Consider the following 27,439-nt stretch of genomic DNA (forward strand, 5'->3'; position numbering starts at 1 on the left):
TAATATGTTGATTTGAATTATTGTCCTGAAATTTATACATCTAGTTCAGAAATGATGAATAATCCTGAATAATTGAGTTCCAGGGGTAATAAAATCAGAGTCCACTAATTAAATATGCAAAATCACCATATTTTCCCTATCCTTGAAGATACAAGAAAAAAAAATTAGTATACAGGGGTTTTGGCACATGCTGAATTCAAATTTGACCTCAAAAACATCACTTTGGTCTTTTTACAACCTGTAAAAGTGGATTACGTCACTACTACCACAACAACTTGATTTTTACGGCCTAATTTTTGAAAAACTGTTCATCGAAAATGTGTAAAATTAGTTTTATTATGAAATTTACCCTGTAAGGAAAAACTTCGTGCGCTCCCGACGCAAAACAATGCTATTTAGTGCTCCCAAATGCTGTTAGCTAAGGGGTAATTAAAATTTCAGGAAAAAAAATAATAAAAAATCAGCATGACAAGGTATGATAAAATCCACGCGCAGATCTATTCAAATCACTATTATGCACATTTCTGAAAAGTTTCAATAATAACAGACAAAATACAAGTCAAAATTTAGGCTTTTTAGGCTTTTTTTTCTAAACATGGGCGTGGCCTAAAAGTAGTTGATGACGTCATTGTGACATCATACCAATTTGCATAAATTATCTTTATGCCTTAGGGTACTACCTTAGAAAAAATCAAGGTCCATACATTATCTAAGATGGTAATTTTTGAAGACCAAAAACACCCCCCAAAACTCCTCAGCCACCCTGATATCGACCAGTGATAGCGGATACTTATAACAACGATATTAGTGGCATACAATACTAGTAAAATCAGGGCATGGGGCATTTGACCAGTTGAGTAGGCGAACCATGTACGGAATGGCACTAGTCTTATAACGTTCAGTTCTACACTTAGGAATGTTAACATGCATATATCTGCCAAGTGTGTTATGAAGAGTAAACTACGGATTTTTCGGCCGGGTCTGTTATCACACGCAGGTAAAGAGATAGAACGAACACATACTGCTTGGTTTATCATCATCTTTATGAAGTGGGAGAACTGTGAACGTGATACATGAATTTGTATTCCACGTAAGTAGTACAATAAGTTTAAGGTCTTTCAAAAGTCTTGATTACATCAAGCGTCAGAAAGCTATTTCTTTTACATTTTCATTGTAATATGTTAAAGATCATTTTACATTCTGTTATATGTTATATTCCATACATGTTACATGGATACCTTTCTATGAAAACAGACATTCCTAATCATTGATATAAGGCACTGAACTAGACTAACATCATCAAACTTGCGGAATGCATTCTTCATTGGATACTCAACTTTATTTTTGCTAGCTACATTTCAAGTGATGTAAGATGCCAAATGCAGTCACCTTCACACATTTCGTCAAAACTGTTGTTCTTTGCACACTGACATTTCCAAAAATATTCTGTTCAGCATCCATTCATTGTTCATGTGAAAAGAAAGCAATCTTGCCTTCTTTTTCAATTGGTCCCCACTCTTATGATACTTTCATCTCAGTTATTTAAAACGCAGATAGAGCAGATAGAATAGTTAAATTTACAATGAATTTGTCTGCGCAATAAGTAGTACAAATGACTAGAAAGCTTGAGTTTTTAACTGATTGAGAATGAAGGCAATGAGACAGCGAGTTGTTCAAATGAAGCTGGGAAGATTTCACTGAAAGCCTCAGGTGCCAGGTTTTGACGTGCATGGTCTCTGATGGCAGACAAACGTACCCCACGCTCGATGACGCTTTGTCCGCCGTCATCCATGAACCCTCTGGTGTGCATGAGGACCACATTACCATACGTGTCAAAGCCTGGGGAGCCTGAGGAGCCGTGGAACATGACACTTGTGTCGTAAATGGGCTTGCGTTCGTCTTCTTGGATCATGTAAGGATAGCGAATGTGGATAACATAGCGTTGAGCTACCCCAGCAATGAGGGCAAAGTCAACCATCTTGTTCCCACCAGAAGGATGGCCGACAAGAACAACCATATTTCTGCTGTCTTCACTCTCTGAGATAAAATGGCCGAGCAGAGGCAAACTTTCAAGACTTCTTCCCATCTCATCTTCAACTGCCAGCTGCAGGATAGCGTAATCTAGATCCTCACTATAACATTTGAGCAGAGAAGCAGGAGATTCAAAGGGAACTTTATATTCCCTCTCACCAGACACAAAGAATGTTGCAATGTACTGACTAGCTTCATGAACTGACCACAAGGCCCTGCTCATCCATCTATACACATGGTAACATGTGAGGACCTTTCCCTTATTCAACAGGAACCCTGTTCCTGAACCCCCCGGCCAGTTGATACGGCACACTGACTTCTTTCTCTCTTGTATTCGATCAAGAATGACTGAATCAAGGCTAAAGTTGAAACTGTGAGAGAAAACCTCTTCACGGAGTGTTCTCCTGTTCAGCTCTATCCTTCTGTCATCAGCCTCCTTGTTCTTGTCCGGGACGAAGTTCAGGTTGGGAAAGTTGGCATGCACGATGTCTGTGACTTCACTCTGCAGCTCCAGCAACTGTTTGCTCATTGACTGCTCCCTGTGAACCATAGCAAATACAATAGATTACAAATCTACATTATGATCTCAACGAGTAAATGGCTTTGAAGGAAATGGAAGTCATCAGCATAAATCTTCATACTGTTTGATTTGTAGTCAATAAAAGTACATGTGGCTAATTTCCCAATATAAGCTACCCACCGCAATTATGGACGGAACATAGACTAAAATAAGAAAATCCATATGTTTCAAAAAGGGCATGTAATTAGAACGACAAAGTATGTACTTCGGCTAAAGAAGGCAAGTATTTGAGTTGTATTCTATGACAAAGACAAATGTGAACTATAGAAATTACATTGTATCCAACTTTTCTACTATTTCTCTCTGTCCAGCCAAGCCCAGTGCGGTCTTCAGCCCTTCTACTGTTGCGTTGGTACGAGCCAGATGTAGCCACTCTTCTAGTACTGCCAAACAGCAACTCTCTGCGTCATCCTGGTGCCTCTGGCTGATCTGCTCCATGTCAGATTCTGACAGGCCCAGGTTTATTCCAAGCTCCCGCCAAGGTGGTATCATTTCAGCAACGATGGGAATGCACCAGGCCACTGTATATAAAAGAACAAAGGGCGATTGTTACAATCATTATATTTTACCAACACATGAGGAGGCCAGATTTCCTCTCAAAGTTGATTATCTTCTTCAACTTTTCACGCATAAACTTTTCCATTTTTCAGGACCAAATGAAATGTAAGTGTAATTAGGTTGACATGTTTGTAGGCTTATGCGTTCTTTAAAAAAAGGTTTTATACAGAAAAAAATAACAACCAAAACATTGCAAGGTCAATACTGTCATTTTCACTTCACTCAATTTGTATGGATGCACAGACACCAGATATTCCTACCTGTGTGTTCTGAGGTTCTCAAGCCCCCACTTGGCCTCGCTTCATCATATCTCCGTTGACTTTCTGCACATCACATGTACAAGAAACGTTTATGTCACTTTCGTCCACCATAGAGAACGTAATGATTGTGTCTAACAGAAAAAAGTTGAAGAAACCACGAATCTCCGCTTCTTATTGTTACTAGTCTCGAATCTTCATGGTTACTAGTCTAGGTCAGGTTCTCCTTGTGTATTAAACATCATCGGATACTCAGCAAACTATTAGAATAAAATTAAACTTTGAACCGGATCAATTATTTCATCCTCATCTTGAATGGGTTTGATTTGCCGGCATTGTCTTTAGTTTTCCAGTGTCTGGCAATAATAGAACTCACCTTTAACTTTTCGTAGATGCAACAGGAGATCCTTGACCATCTCCGGGACGTTCCTCTTAGGATGGACGAGGTTCTCTCCCTTTGATGCCGCCGCCTCCACCTCTTCCCTGCTGTAGGCGTGAGGCTGCGGTCTGTGTTCCCGGAGGTCCAGGGCGCTGAGCACCATGTCCCGTGACCTGGCTCCGGGGCTGGTCTCGTGCAGCAGGCGGTACGTCATGTCCATCAGGAGGTCCATGATGGAGTTGCAGTCCTCCCTGCTGCCATCATTGCTTCTGACGAAGATGTTGAGCTGCCTCTTGTCCTGCGTGATCTGAAGCAGCGCTTCGGCCTTCCCGTCGGTACATTTGGCGCTGTTCTTCCACAGGCGAGGCCAGCTGAACTTGTCCGGGTGCGCCTGCATCAGCAGCGTCTGCAGCCGCGGGAACAGGTCGCACGAGAAGCTGTCGATCTCCGTGCGGCCTCGGATCTGCAGACCGAAGTAGACAGACTTGCTGGACACAGGAGACCACGCCGCCTCTTCCATCTCCTGCTGCAGCAGGCTGGGGAGGATGAAGATGCGACCGTCGTACGTGTGGCAGAGCTGGAAGTCCTGGAGGAGTTTGATCAGCAGAGGGATGTCGGCAACGGCACCGAAGACACGGGTGAGCTCCTCAACGGTGACGCAATCGTCTGCAGTCCGCGCGATCTTGTCAATAGGGAAGTTGTCCGGAGCGAGCAGAGCTCCGAAAACGGATGTGAACAGCCACTGGGGGTCCAACACTACCAACGAGTCGGCTTTACGGCTGAGGTAAATGATCTAAGTGAAATATTTTGAGCAAATGGTGGCCGATAATGTAACTTCTTTTCACACGAGATAACAGTACTCAAGCTTGAACAGGCTGGATTTATAACTATTGTTTGTTATGTACAGATTAGGGCTTTGAACAGACAGTCGTTACATAAAATAATGTGTGTTAGATATTGTATTCCTTTGATCCTTTGACATATTTGTGCTTGTACAATGCATTTTAGCTTCACATAGCTGAAATGGATTTTGAAATGGCTTCGGCCAAATGAAGACATTGCCACAGACCGTCAGTTATTTTTTTAAAGGACTGTAATCAAAACACACAATTTTTCCTATGCCCTGCCGACGTACCTAGTCCCTCGACCTGATCTGGTGGTTGGAGAAATAGTTACACAGACATTTTGTCAATTGTTCCTACCATGTCAGGGGTTTAAAAGCAGATTGTTATAATGTCGTTGAAGTTGGTTTTTAAAAGCCACAAAAGTCTCTGCCGTAACGCTACTCAGCACAGCTCTAAATAGCGACTCTTCAAGAAATTTTCTATGAATAAACAAATACTCTAACATACCTCCCCCTCATCGTGAAGGTACGATGACGCCAGGTGTACGATACGTGACTCAATGGTGCCATACGTTGCCTGCCTGACAGCTGTCAGGAAGTCCTGCCATTCCATCACTGGAAAAATCTTCCTTTCCCGCCTCCGGCTTTCAATCAGTGTCAACATCTCGACACAGACCTTTGGGACCTGTGGTCTTTGCTGTGAATATTCGAAATGTAGTTAGTGTCTACTACTTTACATAGTGCGAGACTGATGAGTTATAGAAAGGGTTTCTATTGTATATCGAAACTGTCCAAACAGCAAAAGCGATCGCGGGTGTCACAGAAAGGTACATAGTGTTACGCCTTGGCTGGATCACATAACGATGCCATGATTTTCAAAGGGACAAAATATCGCGGTTCCTAACCGAATAGGTAGTCCGAATCCTGTTCAAATCATTTGTCTTACTTGATATTTTGCTACCTTCTTTAAGGCTCTCAATCTTCACTATCAGTTAATATTTTGCCATACATTTAAGCGGGTTATTAGCATTTGATTGAAATAAATCTCAGGTACTTGCAATGTAATACATTTAGGGTTATATTATGTAAACCTGAAGTAAAGGGTTTATGCCAAAAATAAATACTTTCAAAACTTTCTGTTCATTACCACTGCATGAAATATCGGATTTACCAAACTTACCATTGGTGTGTAAATACCTGGTAAATCTGATGTACAATATTTACCCAAATTTAGCACATATTTACCCGGTAAAATTTGGATAAATACGGGTAAATGCTGGTAATGCACCCTGATATAAGGCCTTAAACAGGGGTACATCTATTGCATTGTCAGGGATGGGCCCTCTTTTATGGCCTTATATAGGGGTACATGTGTTACATTGTTAGGGATGGACCCTGGTATAAGGCCTTATATAGGGGTACATGTGTTACATTGTTAGGGATGGACCCTGGTATAAGGCCTTCTATAGGGGTGCATGTATTACATTGTCAGGGATGGACCCTGGTATAAGGCCTTATATAGGGGTGCGGTGGTACCCACAGTGTACAGAACACCCCACCGCTCTGAGATAAGAGTTATGTCAGGGCGAGGGTACTCGCAGTATACAGAACACACCACCGCCCTGAGATAAGAGTTATCCCTGGGCGGTGGTACCCACAGTGTACAGAACACCACACCGCCCTGAGATAAGAGTTATCCCAGGGCGAGGGTACCCACAGTGTACAGAACACCACACCGCCCTGAGATAAGAGTTATCCCAGGGCGAGGGTACCCACAGTGTACAGAACACCACACCGCCCTGAGATAAGAGTTATCCCAGGGCGAGGGTACCCACAGTGTACAGAACACCTCACTGCCCTGAGATAAGAGTTATGTCAGGATGAGGGCACCCAAAGGGTATAGAACACCTCACCGCCCTGAGATAAGAGTTATGTCAGGATGAGGGCACCCAAAGGGTATAGAACACCTCACCGCCCTGAGATAAGAGTTATCCCAGGGCGAGGGTACCCACAGTGTACAGAACACCACACCGCCCTGAGATAAGAGTTATCCCAGGGCGAGGGTACCCACAGTGTACAGAACACCACACCGCCCTGAGATAAGAGTTATCCCAGGGCGAGGGTACCCACAGTGTACAGAACACCACACCGCCCTGAGATAAGAGTTATCCCAGGGCGAGGGTACCCACAGTGTACAGAACACCACACCGCCCTGAGATAAGAGTTATCCCAGGGCGAGGGTACCCACAGTGTACAGAACACCACACCGCCCTGAGATAAGAGTTATCCCAGGGCGAGGGTACCCACAGTGTACAGAACACCACACCGCCCTGAGATAAGAGTTATCCCAGGGCGAGGGTACCCACAGTGTACAGAACACCACACCGCCCTGAGATAAGAGTTATCCCAGGGCGAGGGTACCCACAGTGTACAGAACACCACACCGCCCTGAGATAAGAGTTATCCCAGGGCGAGGGTACCCACAGTGTACAGAACACCACACCGCCCTGAGATAAGAGTTATCCCAGGGCGAGGGTACCCACAGTGTACAGAACACCACACCGCCCCTGAGATAAGAGTTATCCCAGGGCGAGGGTACCCACAGTGTACAGAACACCTCACTGCCCTGAGATAAGAGTTATGTCAGGATGGGGGCACCCAAAGGGTATAGAACACCTCACCGCCCTGAGATAAGAGTTATCCCAGCCCGGACGTTCGCAAAGGGTATAGAACACCTCACCGCCCTGAGATAAGAGTTATCCCAGGGCGAGGGTACCCACAGTGTACAGAACACCACACCGCCCTGAGATAAGAGTTATCCCAGGGCGAGGGTACCCACAGTGTACAGAACACCACACCGCCCTGAGATAAGAGTTATCCCAGGGCGAGGGTACCCACAGTGTACAGAACACCACACCGCCCTGAGATAAGAGTTATCCCAGGGCGAGGGTACCCACAGTGTACAGAACACCACACTGCCCTGAGATAAGAGTTATCCCAGGGCGAGGGTACCCACAGTGTACAGAACACCACACCGCCCTGAGATAAGAGTTATCCCAGGGCGAGGGTACCCACAGTGTACAGAACACCACACCGCCCTGAGATAAGAGTTATCCCAGGGCGAGGGTACCCACAGTGTACAGAACACCACACCGCCCTGAGATAAGAGTTATCCCAGGGCGAGGGTACCCACAGTGTACAGAACACCACACCGCCCTGAGATAAGAGTTATCCCAGGGCGAGGGTACCGGGGCGAGTTATCCCAGGGCGAGGGTACCCACAGTGTACAGAACACCTCACTGCCCTGAGATAAGAGTTATGTCAGGATGGGGGCACCCAAAGGGTATAGAACACGTCCTTACCGCCCTGAGATAATAGTATTGGGGACAGAGCATAAAAGTTGAACACAGTCATCATTACCAGTCGACTAGCTTTTTAGGCCTTGAGTGACATTGTAGGTGTAGTTCATTCATGAATGAGTCTCTATTAATAAGTATTTTACCATGATTGTTTACCATACTTAGAATTATATAACGGGCCCCTTATATATTTATGAAGAAAAATGCTTCAGTTAAAACTCAAGACAGTTCACAATCACAGATCTTATGTATTTATATGCTACACAGTTTGTGATAAATAACAAAGGTCACAGCTTTTAGTTAAAACAACTCTAAAATCTACAGTGAAAAATCCAAAAGATAACAGGTCAATCTTTAAACAGATGCTGTAAAGCAAACTTGAATCTAACCAAGGAAGGAAGGCCTTATAAGCTTTACACATTGTGTCACAAATGTCCCTCATGATCTTCATGCTGTATTGGGTCCTAAAAGGTCAACTTCTGACCTCAGGGTCAACATCCTAAAGGCCACAGAAATACAACGATCTGATTGGACCGTCGGAAACGCATGCGCACCATGCGGGCGCGGGACAATTACAAAAAGTCGTTACGAGATATGAGATCAGACATGACTACGGGGTTTTACGTATCGCTTTCTACGCTACAAATGGCACAAGGAGTCTGCTATGGTCGGTCAGCAATTTGGGAGAGGCTTGTGAGTGTAGGGGGAATATGGTGTAAGCTCAAACGAACGGAAAATTATCGTGAATGATGTTTTAGTTGTACGTTTGGCGGCCGCCCCCCTCCCACCCTGGGCGGCGCACCCTCCCCGCAGGATCCAACGTGTACTTCGGTGAGTAAAAAATATATAGACTGTGCTTGCCTTTCAGTGTGCTTCGTTTTTTAAGCAAAAAGTAGGTTCGCTTTTGCTTTTCCCACTTGTTTTGTTATTGACATGTAATCGTTAGAAACAAATTTGTCTCCAACTAACCTGTATTGGACAACAGGCATATTTTAGTATCTGGTTTTATGATACAAAACAGCAACAGCACTTGATGGGTGAATAATTGTGCGTTGATAAGAGAATTAATTTGTAGTCACATACATACTGTTAAACTTGAAACCAGTAGGATTAAATTAATGCTTCCAAATGATTATTTATATTTTATAGATTATACTAGTACTATATACATATTTAAATATATTTATTCATGTATTCGTTCAAATCATGGCTGGCATCACACAGCCAAGGCTGTCGATCTAGTTGTGACTATTATTATCAAGGGCTAACCTTTAACAATTTGAACACTGTTCAGTAACTGACAGTTGTTTGGTCACTGATTTGATGACTATTATATTTAAGGTATGGATTTAAGTCACGGTGTGTATGTATTAAATTCAGGGATGGCTGGATCTGATTGTGTCATTATTTCCCTTTTTATATGCGTCCAGTACAGCTGCAGTAGATACCTCCTTCAGACATGCAGCACAAGTTGTGAGGGTGGATAGCCAGAAGTAAAGCAAGCATCAGCCAGAAGTTTAGCTGCTGAGTACTTCAATGCTGCTACACACTCCATAGGTAAGCCTCAAAACTACAGTCCTGCATGACCAATATCATCATTGGCACACTTCAATGTTTCCCGAGGCAGGCCGTTATCATGATTCTGCTTAGTCTGGTTTTAGTTAGTTGTTGTGATGGGACGAAGCACAACTACCCCAGTTATGTCAAAATCGTGTGACATGTTCCTTGATTGCTGTGTATATATTTTTTATTTGTGTCATACCTGATAACATTTGATAGGGGTGTTCCAGACCGGATGATGATTTTCCGTATCACACAGGCTTTTTATTTGTATTAGACAGGTTTCCATCAATTGAATAGAACATACTCAACTCAAGCGAATGGAGTTCTTTTGTTCGAATTTTTCTCGAATTGATGTTATTTAAAGAATAGAGTTGTTGGCACCGTGCAGGTTGAAACAATGCAGCGAGTTTTATCCTTTTTATGAGTAGTTTAGCAATTAAATTGGGAGTTTTCCGACCTGGATATGATATACATGTATAGAATACAACACGGAGTATTCTGTATCACCTAAGGTACCAGGATCACCCGAAGGCCGGAGGGTGATCCGACCCGTAGGAGGGGTGGGACCGAGGATGATGTGAAATACACCATGTTTTATTTTATTTGTAACATACCTACCTGAGAAAACACAAGTTTCGATGCAAAACGCGCCAGAAGTTTAAAAAAATTTGGTGTCCTCGAACAAAAACAGTTACAGCAGCAATAATAACGTCTGAATCAGGTATTCGAATTTTAGACCACGCCGCCCTCGGTGTGGGTAGAGTACGTTTGAAGTGTTCGATGGAAGCCTGTGTGATACAGCTTTTCATTGCCCGGTCCAGAACACCCGTATCGACCAATATCGTGGCCCAGGTATGACGACATGAAATTTACATGAAAAATACAACACAATGTATTTGGCATTACTCTCAGTCCCAGCCCTCCCACGGGTCGGATCGCTTGACCCAGTCAGGCTGGTACACCATGTTGTTGTATTCTATATTTATCAATTTTCAGTACACATGGGGACTACCCTTCAGTTGCAAATTTAAATAGGCTAGATTTCCACACATAGATTTATATTCTGTGATACTTTTGTTTTATCATGTAGGAACTGACTCACCACACAAAGGACTCCAAACTCATGCCAAGAAGTTCAGCATTCAGACACAGAAGAAGGCAGCCTGTGCTTGTTTGGACCCTACAAGGAGTGCTTCGCAGCAGTGGACTTGAATATAGATGACAAGAGGATGTCTGTACGCAGTTCCACAGAATGTACTAGTAACTCAGGTGTTCACAGTTTGGCTGGACTTTAAAAGTTTACTCATCCGTATTTCAATATCTTTATTGACAACAACTTTGTTCTTTTATGTGATTGCTGTTAACCTAAGGGCCACTAAAATCTTCATAGCTTTGAAGACTTCCAGTATGAAGCAAATTGTGTTTCACTGTTGTGTGATTGTATGAACCGTGTGATTATGATACATTTTACATAATTGTCAGAATTACATTGTACCTACACAGGTCCCATACAATATGCTTGTACCTGCATATACAGGTGGTATTTTGAGCCCTGACATGCATCTGACCCTCACCCTTCTCCAAAGGAAATGGATTTCTTAGCCAGATCACTGGGTTGTTTTTAATCTGTTATGAACTTATTAATTCCCCAATCTATGAAGTTTCGAAAATGATGAATTGTTGCTTGAATAAACATGTAGCATCACATGATGCTAATACTAGTAATAGGATCATGTTGGCAAAGTGTAAAACAATACAGGCCCCATTAAATGTTACATAAGTCTTTCATAGGTCATTAATGCACTGCATTTCAGTGTCATGTTACTGTTTCCTTTCATTCATCTTGATCATAGTTGCACATTTTGCTTTTTACATTTGTTAACAGTGACAGCATAGTTTGGATGTTGCACACAATATATGATACAACTGTTACAGTACACAGTAAGTACATTGCAAATTCTTAACTGAGTGCTTATTGTAGTCTCCAACTTCCAAGCAGACATGTCAGTTTGTCCAAGTAGGGACAAATAAGTTTCCATGGGATTTCTGTCCTTTGTAGTCTATTCAGTTATCTGCCTGCCAGTTGGTTCACTCCTATTACTCAAGTCCCCTATTAGTATTTGACCAAGCCAGAGTCTGGTAGAGACTGGGCTAATTGCAGATGAAATGTGATGGGCAAATAGTGTATGGCAAAAATATTGTATATAATTTCTAAAGCCTGTTTGTCAGTGCACAATGACGGAGACTGATGATAGGCTTAGATAGTGTGTGATGATAAAATACTTTCTTAAATATCATCCATGATAAAAGCTGCTTGTAACTGATTAGCTTGTACACAGGACAGTTGACCAATGTTCAATCATGCTATTAACATTAGCTATATAGCTTATAAGAAAAGGCCACAATTGTATATCTGTTATTTATCTGTTTACCCTTTAGAAATCCTAACTGTCATTGTTGATATGTTTATCCAATAAATGATGCTGAGTTTGGCCACAAATCGTGTTATGATTCAAAATCATGGGTAATTCTGGGGAGTAATCGGTTAACTACCGGCTAAATGTGGGTAAAGGGGGGCATATGATATTATTCCGGTAAAGGTTGTATAAATCCAAGGTAAATACAGCTAAATGTGGGTAAAGGGGGATAAATATAGCATTGAATATTCTGGTAAAGGTATGTATAAATCCAAGGTAAATATAGGTAAATACAGCTATATGAGAAATACTCCGCATGGTAAATGTCGGTAAATGCGCAAAATATATGAGAAATACCTCGTACGGTAAATCTCGGTAAACGCATATTTACACGAACCTGGTAAATGTGGGTAAATCAGGCAAACATTACCCGCTATACCATGCGGGTAAATGCCTGGTATATTTGCACCTTTACCGGCGGGTAAATGTCGATAAATCCCTGGTAAATCTAAACTTTACCCGGCTATACATCGCATTTACCAATGGGGTAAATTCGACTTTTCATGCAGTGTACCTTCAGCATGTCGTTCCTAAACGTCCCCAGCACCTCTCGTAGCCGCCGTATCTCAGGAGACCCCGCTTGCAGGCAGTTGATGAGGAACACCTCCTGTGACACAATCAGTGACTCCTGGAACAGTTTCCTGTAGTGTTCCACCAGAGCTTTAGCCCGGCGCCAGCCTACAGGTAGAAATCGTATTGATATTGCACAGATACTATTAAGATTACGCGTGGGTCTATTACGTACTTAATTTGACCAATTGCAAGGAAGCAAAAGAATCAAGCACTATAAATTATATCAAATAGGCCCACTCTGAATTCACCTCACCTGCTTCCTGGTCCTGTAGCTTGTCCGCATGACTGGCGATCAGGACAATCCGGGGTTTGTTGGTGGGGTCTGCGTTACTGCAGTGGATGAAGCTAAGCCAACCGTTGATCTGGAAGGCAAGAATTAGAAATATATTTCACGTTCTGTATTTCCCTAATGATTACATGTGCGAAGACAATTGTTGATATACGAATCATTTGCTGATAAACCCTACTCGTGACGACGGAAATTGAATAGTTAAAGGTGTGTCTATCAGTTCTAGTATTGGAAACCAAACCCTGCAAAGGCTTTAATTGTCGTCTACTACATCTTTAATTCTTATATATTGACTATTTGACAATAAAATGAGACTACTTGTTTACTCAGTTTCGATATAGATTGCGATTTTGCAAGAAAACATTTCTTGCCTGCCGTTTCTGTTCCTCCTCCCCATCTGTGATTTTGTAGACGACAGGGAAGATGGCGTTAGTGGTGCGGAGCAGCATGGCGTGTGTGACGTAAAACTGCGCCTGTCCTGCGAAGTCATGCAGACTGAGTCTCCCGATTCCCCGCACGGTTTCACTGGACACATGCACCCCCGGGGTGGGGTTAAAGACGTCTTGTCGTCTGAACTTTCTCATGAAGTTCCAGAGAGCACCCACGATAAAGCCTGTCTGGAAATGTTTGGAGTTTCTGATTTGCAATGACTTTAGAATCTGAATCATTGAGCGCTCTTGAATTCCCTGCACTGTATGAATGTGGGATATATCGATAGAAGTTTGTCAAAATAGTTTATCATATATACTTTTTTAATTGGTTGAATTTATTGTATGTGGATTTTTACCTTTTTCAGAATCACTCGCAAAGATGTTTTGCCGACCTGCCCGTCTCCACAGAGAAACAGTTTGACTGTCGTCCCCTCCTCAGACCCCACGGAGGAGACCAGCTCACTGTACTCCGCCTGCTTCCGTGTTTCTGTCTGGAGGTTGAAGGGTGAGTGAACGGTTAACTTTTTTGCAGGTGATCAGTTGCCATTTAAATGATTTGATGTTACACTTACTTGACGGATAGATAGACAAAGCTGCCTTGAAAACGTTTGCTCTGTTGCGAAATGAACAATACTATCACGATAAATTCTATCTGATCTGTACGTGCGTGTGGTTTGCTATGTGACTGTGTGGCCATTAGAAAGAGATGTTGTCGCAGTGCAAACTTATGAAATCCTGCTTAGACGCTAAAGGAGATGTCGTCTCATCTGTAGTTTACATGAATAGCTGCATAGCTTACCTCCAGCAATAACTGTGTATCTCTGCCCAGTCCTGCAGCAACGTCAACCGGGCGCTTGTTGTTCTGAAATCAGATAACTGGAAACTTTCAGGCGTGTGAAGCCAATCTGCACATTGAATAATCTTGTAAGAAAACGTGAGGGTAGTCAAGTGAATGAAGACATATTTGTAACATTTCTATCCCATCCCTTACCCGGCTGGGATGGCATCTGCGCTGCATGTAATGAGGCGAAGCCATGATGGCAAACTTGCTCTGATTAAGGCGAGCTGCTAATGCAAAAAGAGTTTATCCAGCTTATTAGCATTTAACACATTACGATCTTACCTCGTTAGCCACATTAAGATCAACTCTGTTCTTGATGAGCAGCTCCACAACCTTGTCACGACCTACTCTACACGCTATATGCAGACCTGTGTATCCATTCTGTAACACAACAGTTAAAGCAATGCTTAAATCAAAGGTCTGGTCATAAGCAGATACCTTGTAATATCAGACTTTTTGGACCAACGACAAACCCTCATTTTATAGTTCATAGAACCAGAATGCCATAGCCCTGATGGGTATACAATGATTGATTACGAAACCACAATTTGAATACGACATACAGTCATAGCGATATATGCTTGTTTGTTAAGAATTTTAATGACCTCCCATACACGCTTCATGCAGAATTGTGTCTTCTAATTAATCTGCAGTTTTTTATAGGCCGTTAGTTTATGATCTTACCTTGTTAGTCACATTGAGATCAGCTCCGTTCGTGCTGAGCAGCTCCACAACCTTGTCATGACCTTTTAAACACGCTACATGCAGACCTGTGTCTCCGGTCTGTAACACGATCGAAGGTTAAAGCAATGAACACAACAAATGTCTGATCATGAGCGGGTACCTTGTAATATCACGTGGTTAGACTATGTGGACCAACCACAGACCGTCATACTTATACAGCCAGAACGTTATCGCCCTGATGGGTTGATAATGATTGACCACAATTTCTATTGTTACACAGGAATAACGTTATGCGCATTGCTGTGAAGAATGGTCATGACCACCTCTACACGCTTCTTATAAAATTGTGTCTTCGTTTTGTAATACAGCAGTTAAGGCATTGTCAACAAGAAATGTCTGATCATGAGTGGATACCTTGTAATATCACATGATCAGGTTGTGTGGATCGATTACAAACCACAATGTCTGTCGGTTATACAATCATAACGCCATAAACATGGTTAATGAAGACGGAGGCCGTGTATCAATCAATAATGGGTCAATAATGCAGAATTGATTCAATGAAGGCGAAGATTCGGTTATTATCATAACATATCAGGATTCGGCTCTTATCATAACATAACAGGAGGGTCTGCTTTATTAAAATGCACGTTTAAATCATTTGCAACATGGAAATATTCTTAAGATGAAGTTTCTATATTTATCTAAAGACGTGCCTTGCCTCAGCTCACTTTTTGTTACTTCTTGAATTAGCTATATAAACAATAACGTCAATGACCCGTTTTTGACTTGACGTTTGCAGTGACCTAACACCTGCTTAGTGATCTATAACCACCAGGGAGCGAAGGCGTTTTGTCACCGTAACCGCTTCAGGCGGGTCATTAACCTTTAATTAATTTAATTAATCTGCAGTTTTGTTATAGGCCTTTAGTTTACGTTCTTACCGTTCTTCTCACATTGACATCAGCTCCGTTCTTGATGAGCATCTCAACAACCTGGTCATGACCTCCTTCACACGCGTAATGCAGACCTGTCCTTCCATTCTGTAACGTAACAGTTAAAGCAGTGGTGAAATCAAAGGTCTGGTCATAAGCGGATACCTTGTAATATCAGACTTTTTAAACCAACCACAAACCTTCATTTTATAGTTCATACAGCCGGAATGTCATAACCCTGATGGGCATACAATGATTGGTTACGAAACCACAATTTGAATAAGTTATACAGTCATAACGTTATATGCTTGGTTGTTAAGAATTGTAATGACCTCCCCTACACGCTTCATGCAGTATTATGTCTTCGCTTTGTAACACAACAGTACTAGTTTAAGCATTGTCAACAAGAAATGACTGATCATGAGCGGCCGCGGATACCTTGTAATATCACATGGACAGGTTGTGAAGATCGATCACAAACCACAATGTCTATCGGTTATACAGTCATAACGCCATAACCATGGTTAATGAAGACGGAGGCCATGTATCGACAATGGGTCAATAGTGCAAACTTGAATCAATGCAGCTGAAGGATTCGGTTATTATTATAACATAACAGGAATGTCTACTGTATCAAAATTAACGTTTAAATCATTTACAATGAAATGAAAATATTCTTAAGGTGAAGTTTCTATCCTTATCTAAAGACGTTCCTTGCCTCAGCTCACTTTTCGTGTCTTCTTGAATTAGCTATATAAACAATAACGTCAATGACCCGTTCTTGACATGACGTTTGCAGTGACCTAACACCTGTTCAGTGATCTATAACCACCCAGGGAGCGAAGGCGTTTTGACACCGTAACCGCTTCAGGCGGGCCATTAACCTTTAATTAATTTAATTAATCTGCAGTGATGTTATAGGCCGTTAGTTTACATTCTTACCACATTAGTCACATTGAGATCAGCACCGTTCATGGTGAGCAGCTCAACAACCTTGTCATGACCTCCTGCACACGCGTAATGCAGACCTGTGTGTCCATTCTGTAACACAACAGTTAAAGCAATGCTTAAATCAAAGGTATGGTCATAAGCGGATACCTTGTAATATCAAGACTTTTTGGACCAACCACAAACCCTCATTTTTATAGTTCATACAGCCAGAATGTCATAACCCTGATGGATATACAATGATTGATTACGAAACCACAATTAGAATAAGTTACAGTCATTACGTTATATGATTGGTTGTTAAAACCTCCCCTATACGCTTCATGCAGGTTTGTGTCTTCGATTTGTAACACAACAGTTAAAGCATTGTCAACAAGAAATTTCTGCTCATGAGCGGATACCTTGTAATATCAGATAATCAAGTTGTGCGGATCAATCACAAACCACAATGTCTATCGCTTATACAGTCATGAAACCATGAGCATGGTTAATGAAGACGGAGGCCATATATCAATAATGGGTCAATAATGCAGACTTGAAGCAATGAAGGCGAAGGTTTCTGTTATTTTTATAACATAACAGGACTCGGTTATGATCGTAACATAACAGGAAGGTCTACTTTATTAAAATGCGCGTTTAAATAATTTACAATAAAATGAAAATATTCTTATGATGAAGTTTCTATCTTTATCTAAAGACGTGCCTTGCCTCAGCTCACTTCATTGTGTCTTCTTGAATTAGCCATATAAACAATACCGTCAATGACCCGGTTTGACTTGACGTTTGCAGTGACCTAACACCTGCTCAGTGATCTATAACCACCCAAGGAGCGAAGGCGTTCTGACACTGTAACAGCTTCAGGTGGGTCATCAACCTTTTATTAATTCAATTAATCTGCAGTTTTGTTATAGGCCGTTAGTTTACATTCTTACGTTGTTAGTCACATTAAGATCAGCTCCGTTCTTGATGAGCAGCTCCACAATCTTGTCATGACCTCTCCAAATCGCTTCATGCAGACCTGTGTTTCCGTCCTATAACACAAGAGTTAAAGCAATGCCGAAATCAAAGGTCTGGTCATAAGCGGATACATTGTAATATCAGACTTTTTGGACCAACCACAAACCCTCTTTTTTATAGTTCATACAGCCAGAATGTCATAACCCTGATGGGTATACAATGATTGATTACGAAACCACAATTAGAATAAGTTATACAGTCATATCGTTATAATTGTAATGACCTCCTCCACACGCTTCATGCAGAATTGTGTCTTCGCTTTGTAAAACATCAGTTAAAGCATTGTCAACAAGAAATGTCTGATCATGAGCGGATACCTTGTAATATCACATGGTCAGGTTGTGTTGATCGATCACAAACCACAATGTCTGTCGGTTATACAGTCATAACGCCATAAGCATGGTTAATGAAGACGGAGGCCGTGTATCAATCAATAATAGGTCAATAATGCAGACTTGAATCATTGAAGGCGAAGAATTCGGTTATTATCATAACATAACAAGAGGTCTACTTTATTAAAATGCGCGTTTAAATAATTTGCAATGAAATGAAAATATTCTCAAAGATGAAGTTTCTATCTTTATCCAAAGACGTGCCTTGCCTCAGCTCATTTGATTTTGTCTTCTTGAATCAGCTATATAAACAATAACGTCAATGACTTTTTGACTCGGCGTTTGCAGTGACTTCACACCTGCTCAGTGATTTATAACCACCCAGGGACCGAAGGCGATTTGACACCGTAACCGATTCAGGAGGGTCATAAACATTTCATTAATTTAATTAATCTGCAGTTTTGTTAGTTTACGTTCTTACCTTGTTAGGCACATTGGGATCAACTCCGTTCTTGATGAGCAGCTCCACAACCTTGTCATGACCTCTCCAACACGCGTAATGCAGACCTGTGTCTCCGTCCTGTAACACAGCAGTTGAAGCAATGCTCAAATCAAAGGTCTGATTATAAGCGGATATCTTGTAATATCAACATGTCAAATTCAAACCAATATCGTTTATAATGTCTAACCTTCATAATCGTACTGACTGCGGTTGTGGAAGAAAATCCCAATAGTAAAGCTATTCACGGAAGGAAATTCATTATAGCTACACTCTAAATTAAAAAAGGCTATACGTTACTAATATCTAAAGCAACACTTCAGATGAGCCCTGACTTCAGGCCGGTACAGACATTTCACGATAAGTTTTGTGAGCTGTTTACGATGCAGAGCAGGACACTTTAAGTAATTCCTATTACTTACCCTCCTATCTCCGCCCAAAACACTTGACATTTAAAGCCTTTTAGTAAAATCTTATCTGAGGAATGCTTTTAACACCTGGATCACTGCATAAGTCGGATTTTTCTGACTCTGCATTAGTGGATCTAGTGGAGTTCCTTTCTTAACCTAGAGGTCTCGGGGTTGCTGTGTGAAATGATAAGATTCTCCAAGAAGCGTACGTGATGCGATATGGTACTTAGAATCAATCTCGAGCGAGCCTCTCCTCGTCTCTCGGTGGTACTCACATAATCCTTTGTATTGACGTCCAGTCCTTCCTCCAGCCCCCGCCGGACTTTCTCTACATCCCCTTTGGCGGCAGCACAGAGGAAGTCAGAATCATCCATATTCGCCTGTCTATAACCTAGTTCATAAGAAATATAAACGAGACTTAAGAGAATGTTCAGATGATAAACTCTGAATGAATCACCTTGACGATGTAAACTCATTTTTACACAGAGCTCTGTATATATCACTGCTGTCTATATCACTACTATGTATTCTTTTTTTAGCTGACACATGTTGTCAATATCGCGTAATGTACATGAGATCTGTACACAATACCTTCGGTGATATAGTATATAGTATTTTCCTTCGTTGTAAGTGTGTTTTACGGTATAAAAATAAGATGTTTTCGTGAATATGTTGAACTGAACTATATTCCTTGGCTGTTGGTAAGTAGGCCACACCGATTACGTTGAAGTACTAAATAGTTGTAACGTACCTGTAGCACAGCACGAAAACGAATATTTAAGCATACTTTCCGAGATACTTAAATGTAGCCTAAAGGTGGGAAAATATTTCCGCAGAGTTTACGGTATCGTAAAGACCACGGAAACCATGGTTTTACATTTCCGTAACCTTTTCGTATTCGTTAAGGCAGATTAAATACATGTAATATCTTTACATAACCTTTAAGCATCGTTATATGTGCCGTATATGAAACGGGTATTGCTTATGTACAGAAAACATCTACAGGCTTTGAACGGACCATACGTTCACATACAATCAGTTGACCTTCGCCTTTTTTTATTTTCGTGGTTCCCTAAGGTGGAAATTACCATAGGAGATGATATCTTTTCATTGCCCTTCCGTTACAATTGATCTCATTTACATATTCTTATTAGTATAGGTCTATGGAGACCTCCCCCTTTTATGTATAGGTGCAAAAAAAGATGTCAGAATGGTAGCATTTATTTTTAAGAAGAGGCATTGCTTTTACCAAATTAAGAATATTTTCCGCTCAATATACCACATGTGCCGTTCAATAAAGCAGCGGCTTCAAATGAATAGCTCCTGCTGTGTTTGCGTGTTACGTTTAACCAAGAAAAGAAAATCTCCTCCTGTGTGAAAGCAACATATAACAGATACAATCTTTCCGATGTCTTTCCGTTACATTTGAGCTGACTTTACATAAAAGGGGGGAGATTAAGCAAACCTCCCCCCTTTTATGTATAGGTGGGAAAAAGGTGTCGGAAAGGTAGCGTTAATCATTACTTGAAGAAGAGGCATTGCTTTTACCAAATTAAGAGTATTTTCCGCTCAATATACCACATGCGTCGTTCACTAAAGCAGCGGCTTCAAATGAATAGTTGTGTTTGCGTGTTAAGTTTAACCAAGACAAGCAAATCTCCTGTGTGAAAGCTACATATAACAGATACAATCTTTCCGATATCTTTCCGTTACATTTGAGCTGACTTTACATAAAAGGGGGGAGGTTTAAGCAAACCTCCCCCCGTTTTATGTATAGGTGGAAAAAAGATGTCGGAAAGGTAGCGTTAATCATTATTTGAAGAAGAGGCATTGCTTTTACCAAATTAAGAGTACTTTCCGCTCAATGTAGTACATGCGCCGTCCACTAAAGCAGCAGCTTCAAATGAATAGCTCTTGCTGTGTTAGCGTGTTAAGTTTAACAAAGAAAAGCAAATCTCGTCTTGTGTGAAAGCTACATATAAAAGATACAATCTTTCCGATGTCTTTCCGTTACATTTGAGCTGACTTTACATAAAAGGGGGGAAGGTTTAAGCAAACCTCCCCCCTTTTATGTATAGGTGGAAAAAAGATGTCGGAAAGGTAGCGTTAATCATTATTTGAAGAAGAGGCATTATTTTCCGCTCAATATACCACATGCGCCCTCACTAACGCAGCGGCTTCGCCTGAATAGCCCCTGCTGTGTTAACATGTTGAGTTTAACCAAGATAAGCAACATTTACTCTTGGTTAAAACTTACATATAGCAGATACAATTTTTGGAATGTATAGGTGCAGAAAAGATGTCGGAAAGGTAGCGTTAATTATTATTCTTAAAAGAGGCATTGCTTTTACCAAATTACGAGTATTTTCCGCTCAATATATCACATGCGCCGTTCACTAAAGTAGCGACTTCGCCTGAATAACTCATTCTGTGTTAGCGTGTTTGACGAAACCAGGAAAATCAAAATATCCTCATGGGTGAAACATAAATATAACATATGGTATCTTTCCAATTTCTTTACGTTACCATTGAGCTCACTTTACACAAAAAGATGCTATGTACAGGTGCAAGAAAGATGTCGGAAAGGTAGCGTTTATTTTTTCCAGTAGTATACGGTATGTTACCGATATCGTTCCGTTACCTTTGCCTTTGAGCTTACTTTTCAGAAAACTCTCTGAACTTTCTTTACAGAGGTGGAGATCGCAAGTTACAGAAAAAGATGTAGGAGATCGAGAGGTAGCGTTGAAAGCAAGGAAATTAGATATTTAACCTCCTTGTTGAAAGGAAACAACAGTCGCCGGGAGCACTGCGTACATGCCCCCGAAGATTGGTGGTCATAATTACGGCGTGTTCGCGTTCAGGGTAAGAGGACTAGTACTGGGCGGCCTGTCCAGTATGTCGCTCACGGGTGGCTGTGCCTTGCAGCTTGGCACCCCGACGACATAGCGTCCTCACTACCCGGTACGTATCATGGGAATATAGCGGGTTTGCTGTTTATATAATTGTACAAAAAAAACTTTCTTATCATCTGGAAGAACATTTATTATCTACAAGCAATAATCACGTTCTCCCAGAAAGGCTGGTATTTTCTAGTGTGGTAACAGTTGTGTTTAGCTTAACCTTGGCTAAACAGCGTACAAAGGAATGGTGTTTTTCAAATTCAAATTTATTCGCCGTCAACTATGAATAACGAACAACGCGGCATTGAATTTCTAATTAGCAGCTCCCAGAAGAGGCCAGTCATGTGATAGGGCGTTATCCAATGACAGACAAAGGTGGGTTTTTTAAACCTGGGAAGCTACAATGGGCAGTGGAGGACAAACTTTTCATCTTATAAGTGTTCAAGTCCCACAACAAATACCCCAAACGTACACTTACTGTTAGTACCCTGGGAGGGGCTGGTACTGTAAATTAAGCAGGTTTAGGAGAGAGAACTGTATTCGGAAAGACCGCCGTCCCACCTTGTACCCGACTAAATCCAGGCCCGCTGACGTCACCTGCGGAAAGTGCCGACAAAAATGGCAGCGGAATGTCCCTACTGATCGAACTGTGAAGCTACCATGGACAGGGCGGGACAAACTTTACATCCTACGACAACTACCCAAAATGTACACTTACGATTACCACCCTGGTAGGGGCAGGTATTGGAAATAAGCAAGTTTAGGAGAGAAAACTGTGGTCGGAAAGACCGTCGTCTCACCTTGTACCCGACTAAATCCAGGCCCGCTGACGTCACCTGTGGAAAGGCCCGACCAAAATGACAGCGGAATGTCCCTACTGATCGAAATGTTTACCATGGACAGGGCAAGACAAACTTTACATCCTATTAGTCCCACAACAACTACCCAAAATGTACACTTACTGTTAGTACCCTGGTAGGGGAAGGTATTGTAAGATAAGCAGTTTAATAAGAAACTGTGATCGGAAAGACCGTCGTCTCACCTGGTCTAAACGTGTACGCCGCCAGGTAGCAAAATGGCGTCGGATCTAATTATAGACGGGACTTACCAAGCAAGCTGAATAGAAGGTTCTCAAGTTACCGTCATGAATGTTTACCTGTGACGTCGACGCCTTTCAGGTTATAGTGACCCCTGACACGCTCAGAGGTGTTTGTTACTACTGAAATTACAGAACCTACAAAAGGTGGCCTTAAATGAACAAAATAAATGATTGGATGGATGCATGCATGGATTAGCAGCATTATAGATGTCAGTGTCTCTGTTTGTTATAGATTGAGTGAAGAAAGTCGTGTTATGTGCTTTTCCCCAAGACAAAACGTCGAGGGCATGGCGAGTATTGGACCTCGGACTTCATGGTTCCGAGTGAACCGCTCTACGAGTTACGTCACTCCGGATCCAACTCCGATATGTTTTGTTTATGCTCTATATGGCATAAATTCCATTCAAGAACGATTTAATTTGAGATATTCTTCTATACCAAAGTGTTTTTTTTTTCTAAATTTTCGAGTAGGTTTTTAGTTTGTTGGTACTTTTGAGCTGTTCCCTCCAGCGCTCTTTAAAAATCCGTTCCCAAAATGTATGACATTCTACATTTTAAAAACAACAAATAAACCACCCCTACCACCCCTACCACCGTCCACCCCCTGTACACTATACGACACCCAAATGTTCAATGTGCCCTTGTCCCCAAACCAGAGCACTGACTCTTCTTTGTACCATATACCATGGATTCCAGCCTGTCCGCTTTTTCTGCACCGGCATGTGTGTTTTGTAGACTGAGGTTGGTTCAGTCTCTATCGGAGTCCTTGTACCTGGGTTGTGGGGAATAAAAAGTGGTAGAAGTTGAACAAGGAGCTAGCCGGCCATTGTCATTGAACCTGACCTCTGACCTCCAAAGGCCAAGCGTATTATATATTGGCGTAGTAATACTCGTAAGGCTGCTGCTGATTGTGAATTTTAATTCTGCTCTGTAGTGTTTATTTTGTTGATCATTGTCATTTGTGCATTGATATGTGTGCGTGCTGTATTTCATGAAAGAATCCTGAAAGAATAGGCTAAATTATTCCAGTCTATTGGATTTCGAATAAACTTTGACATCAAATATCATATCATCATCATCATCCCATCTCGTTGTGAAGTTGTTACGGAGTTACAAAATATAACGTCTAATGTTCATGTTCTTTACAGCATCCCAGCCGTCAGGGAAAGACTAAACCATGGCGCGGTACCACGCCAGATGTGTCCACGGCCTCGGCTTGGCCCTGGTGGTTCTCGGCGTGTTGAGTGTCGCGTTCGGAATCGCCACAACAGCCGTGCTGTCCCGAGCCTGGTACCCTGACCCGGCTAGCTACATCAGCGCACCGGTCTGGAGCGGGCTGGCGGTGAGACAAGCTTGTTTTTTTTTCTTTGTTTGCTTGTATGGTATCCAAGAAGTAAAAAAAAAAAGGATTTGTAGTTCCGTAGCCTTTTTGAGGCCGGCAGTAGTAGTAGTAGAAGTAGTAGTAGTAGTAGTACAGTAGTAGTAGTATAGGAGTAGTAGTAGTAGTAATTGGCAGGACAAAAACGGTAAAAAGTAATGACAGTCCCATGGCCTTTTAAGTAATAGGCCTTTTAAGTAATAGTAGTAGTAGTAGTAATATTAGTAGTAGCTATGGTGGTAGTAGTAGTAATAGTAATAATAATAGTAATAGCAATAGTAGTAATAGTAGTAGTAGTATAGTATGACATGTCTTTCCTGGTGTGGTCTCACAGGTTGTAGCTACGGGAATACTCGCGGTTCTGAGCGGAAAGAGGCCGGAAAATAGATGTCTGGTAAGTCCACCTATTTTTTTTTTCTGTTTGAAATTGTCTGACCGAATAAAAGCAAACGTAATGAATAGTGAGAATACTGTAAATGTTTGCGGTTTTTAATGTTTGCGGTTTCGCAGTCACGCGGCCGTGAACGTGAAACCACAACGAAAATACTTCTTCTGTCCTCTGCTCACCTATCCCATTGTTTCAACCGCGAACTCAAAACCACTGCAAACACTCCATTTTCTCTCAGCGAACTTAAAGGCATTTACAGTAGATTGATACATGGGTGAACAGATGAGCGGATGAATACTATGAAAAATGAATGAAAGAATGACCGAATGAATGATTGAACGAGTAAACAAACGAGTGAAAAACGAAAAATATATGACATTCTCCTTCAGATGATCGGCCTGCTGGTTGTTGCCATAGTAACGACCATGTTGACCCTGTTCTGCTGCCTGCTGACCATCGTGGAGGCGCACCTGGCGGGACGGTGTGTAACTGCAGCTTTTCCAAGCTACACCATCACTGGATTTAAAATTAATCACACAACTGGAGGTCACAACTACACCATGTAAGTATCAAAGCGCGTATCGCGACAAAATATGATTTACGGTCGGTTTGTACAAATCTGACTTGTTGAGATTGTTACCAGGGTAGGAAAACGTAGGTAGAAGATAGGCAAAAGACACTTTTTTGATATTTTTCCATTAACACATGTAACTACTTGTGCAGCTGTGTAGACCATATACATGTAGTATGTCACTATATGTCGGCTGAGGGGTGTTCTTGGGCAGGTTAGACTATAGATATGCTTCACAGTGTATTGTATAGGTTGTGAAGTGGGTTGAATGAGTGGGGTTTGGTTTGACAGTAGATTTGCTTTACAGAATTGACGAGTCCCCTCCCACCTGCTCGGCCGCCCCCCTCCCCCTGCGGACTGTGTGCGCGGTCCTGTCGTTCACAGAGGCGGCGCTAGGGCTGGCGGTCTCCGTCATGTGCTGCTACGGACTGGCGGGGCAGGCGGTACAACAGGTAGGATCTGAACATCACTTTGCACAGACGATGTCCCCTATCTGCACTTCGCCTTGTGTCGAGGTTATGGGGAAAATAAACCTGACCTAGAGAACACTTAAGATAGTTGAGACATACCAAAAATTTTCGACTGACAGAGTGAGCCTTGTTCACGACATTATATGGGGGTATTGTTTTCGGCTTTTCTGCTTGTCTAGATCTGCCTTTGTTTACACGATTATTTCCGTATTCTATATCTATCATATATCTATTTCTATTTATGCATATCTATCTATGTCTATCTGAATGTATTTGTATTTATCTGTCCATCTATCTTATATATGTTTATATCTACTATTTATTCATATCTATCGGCATCTATCTCAATGTGAGTATATCTATCTCTCTATCCATATATTATCTTCCTACCGTATCTATTATCTTCTATCTATCATCTATCTATCTATCTATCTACCTATCTATCTATTTAGCTGATCTATCAATTCAGCTGACGTAATTCATGTTTATTTGTCAGCCCGTGGTTTACATACCTGGCGCGGTGACTGAGAGAGAAGGCGGCCACGTCATCGTGCAAACGGTGGGTCCACCTGACCTGGCCCGGTAGTCTCATACAAAAATAATCATAACTAAACCAATGTCCTTGTGCCCTACTCTCCAAACAGAGGTAAGGCTCCGGCTGTTTTTTGACATTTTATTTTAGTCGTTTTTATCGGGCTTTCTATTTTGTCAATTTTCTTGAAGTTAGGTTTTGACAATACAAGATACAATACAAAATAGAAAGCTCAATAAAAACGTTAATCAAACAGCCGGAGCCTAACCTCTGCTTGGAGAGTAATATCCCCCCGTCAGTCAATATTTAACATTGTCAAATCCTTACTGACTTCTCTACAACAGTACAATATAAGTACGGCGTATTACACCCGGAGGTGCATCTGTAAACTGACTCAGTTGTTTCAATGCTATAAACGACGCAAAAGACTTGTTGAACCACCAAAGACTTTAATTCATGTCATGACGCATTTTATACGCAATTGAAATAATTTAAAGAAATGGAAAACAATTCAAAATCATTAAACAGCAAGATTAAACATTCCTGTTTAGATACTCACATTCAGTTGCTTAGTTTAGACTTACGTTCCAACATCAATGGCATTGACGAAATCAGTGAAACTCCGCAATACAATATCATTTTATTCAAGTCGCAAAAATGTGGCTGACTGCCATTTCTAAAGCCATTGTATGGCATCGTTAACGCTAGTTCACCTTAATCCGTGGGGTAACCTAGATTCGTTGTTGTAAAAAATGGGTATTTAGAGATTTCAGGTCAACGACGTGGGTTTCAAATGTCAACATTTTCAAATAATGCAATGTGAAACTACCATCCATCGACTTAACGATCCCCAGATACCCTATTTTTTATATACAACGGATATAGGTTACCCTACCTCACATCTTGGATGTTTTAAAATCAGTTTTTATGTCTACTAGAACCAGTACAGGGACTGACTCAGAATATACAAGTACATGTACATGTAGATTGTACGTACGGATGTTTTGTTCTAGCTGTATCTGTTTAATTGTTTGCTGAAAGGTCTAAGTTTGTCTCATTTTCTGTTTGTCTTTCTTGCTATATGTATACGTATC

At 41.5% G+C, this 27,439-nt stretch overlaps 4 protein-coding genes across 4 annotated transcripts in view; 1 reads left to right on the plus strand and 3 right to left on the minus strand.

Annotated features, from left to right (window-relative positions):
- LOC118407668 (tropomyosin-1-like) overlaps nucleotides 1-27,439 on the plus strand; it is a 1,169,601-nt gene that overhangs the window by 525,314 nt on the left and 616,848 nt on the right. The window lies entirely within an intron of this gene.
- LOC118407610 (zinc finger protein 25-like) overlaps nucleotides 1-27,439 on the minus strand; it is an 865,280-nt gene that overhangs the window by 493,664 nt on the left and 344,177 nt on the right. The window lies entirely within an intron of this gene.
- LOC118407627 (zinc finger protein 525-like) overlaps nucleotides 1-27,439 on the minus strand; it is a 976,997-nt gene that overhangs the window by 484,731 nt on the left and 464,827 nt on the right. The gene's annotated exons all lie outside the window — the stretch shown is intronic.
- LOC118407691 (death-associated protein kinase 1-like) lies at nucleotides 1,039-19,381 on the minus strand. The gene is made up of 16 exons (XM_035808208.1): nucleotides 19,283-19,381; nucleotides 18,580-18,678; nucleotides 17,682-17,780; nucleotides 16,744-16,842; nucleotides 15,811-15,909; nucleotides 14,867-14,965; nucleotides 14,465-14,563; nucleotides 14,141-14,203; nucleotides 13,698-13,832; nucleotides 13,282-13,527; nucleotides 12,875-12,983; nucleotides 12,563-12,726; nucleotides 5,158-5,346; nucleotides 3,803-4,598; nucleotides 2,886-3,132; nucleotides 1,039-2,570 (listed from the first exon to the last, which is right to left on the minus strand). The coding sequence occupies exons 1-16, from the start codon at nucleotides 19,379-19,381 to the stop codon at nucleotides 1,634-1,636; spliced, it is 3,579 nt and encodes a 1,192-aa protein (XP_035664101.1). The 3' UTR covers nucleotides 1,039-1,633.

The sequence above is a fragment of the Branchiostoma floridae genome, unplaced genomic scaffold (genome assembly GCF_000003815.2).
Source record: "Branchiostoma floridae strain S238N-H82 unplaced genomic scaffold, Bfl_VNyyK Sc7u5tJ_1439, whole genome shotgun sequence".
NCBI lineage: Eukaryota > Metazoa > Chordata > Leptocardii > Amphioxiformes > Branchiostomatidae > Branchiostoma > Branchiostoma floridae.

What these genes read in the sequence shown, in the direction of transcription:
- LOC118407691 (XM_035808208.1), bottom strand. Translation starts at nt 19,381, where the DNA reads ATGGATGATTCTGACTTCCTCTGTGCTGCCGCCAAAGGGGATGTAGAG. An exon ending in ATCCCAATGTGCCTAACAAG is followed by an intron (nt 17,781 to 18,579) that starts GTAAGAACGTAA and finishes CTTGTGTTATAG; the next exon opens with GACGGAAACACAGGTCTGCA. An exon ending in ATACACAGTTATTGCTGGAG is followed by an intron (nt 13,833 to 14,140) that starts GTAAGCTATGCA and finishes TTCAACCTCCAG; the next exon opens with ACAGAAACACGGAAGCAGGC.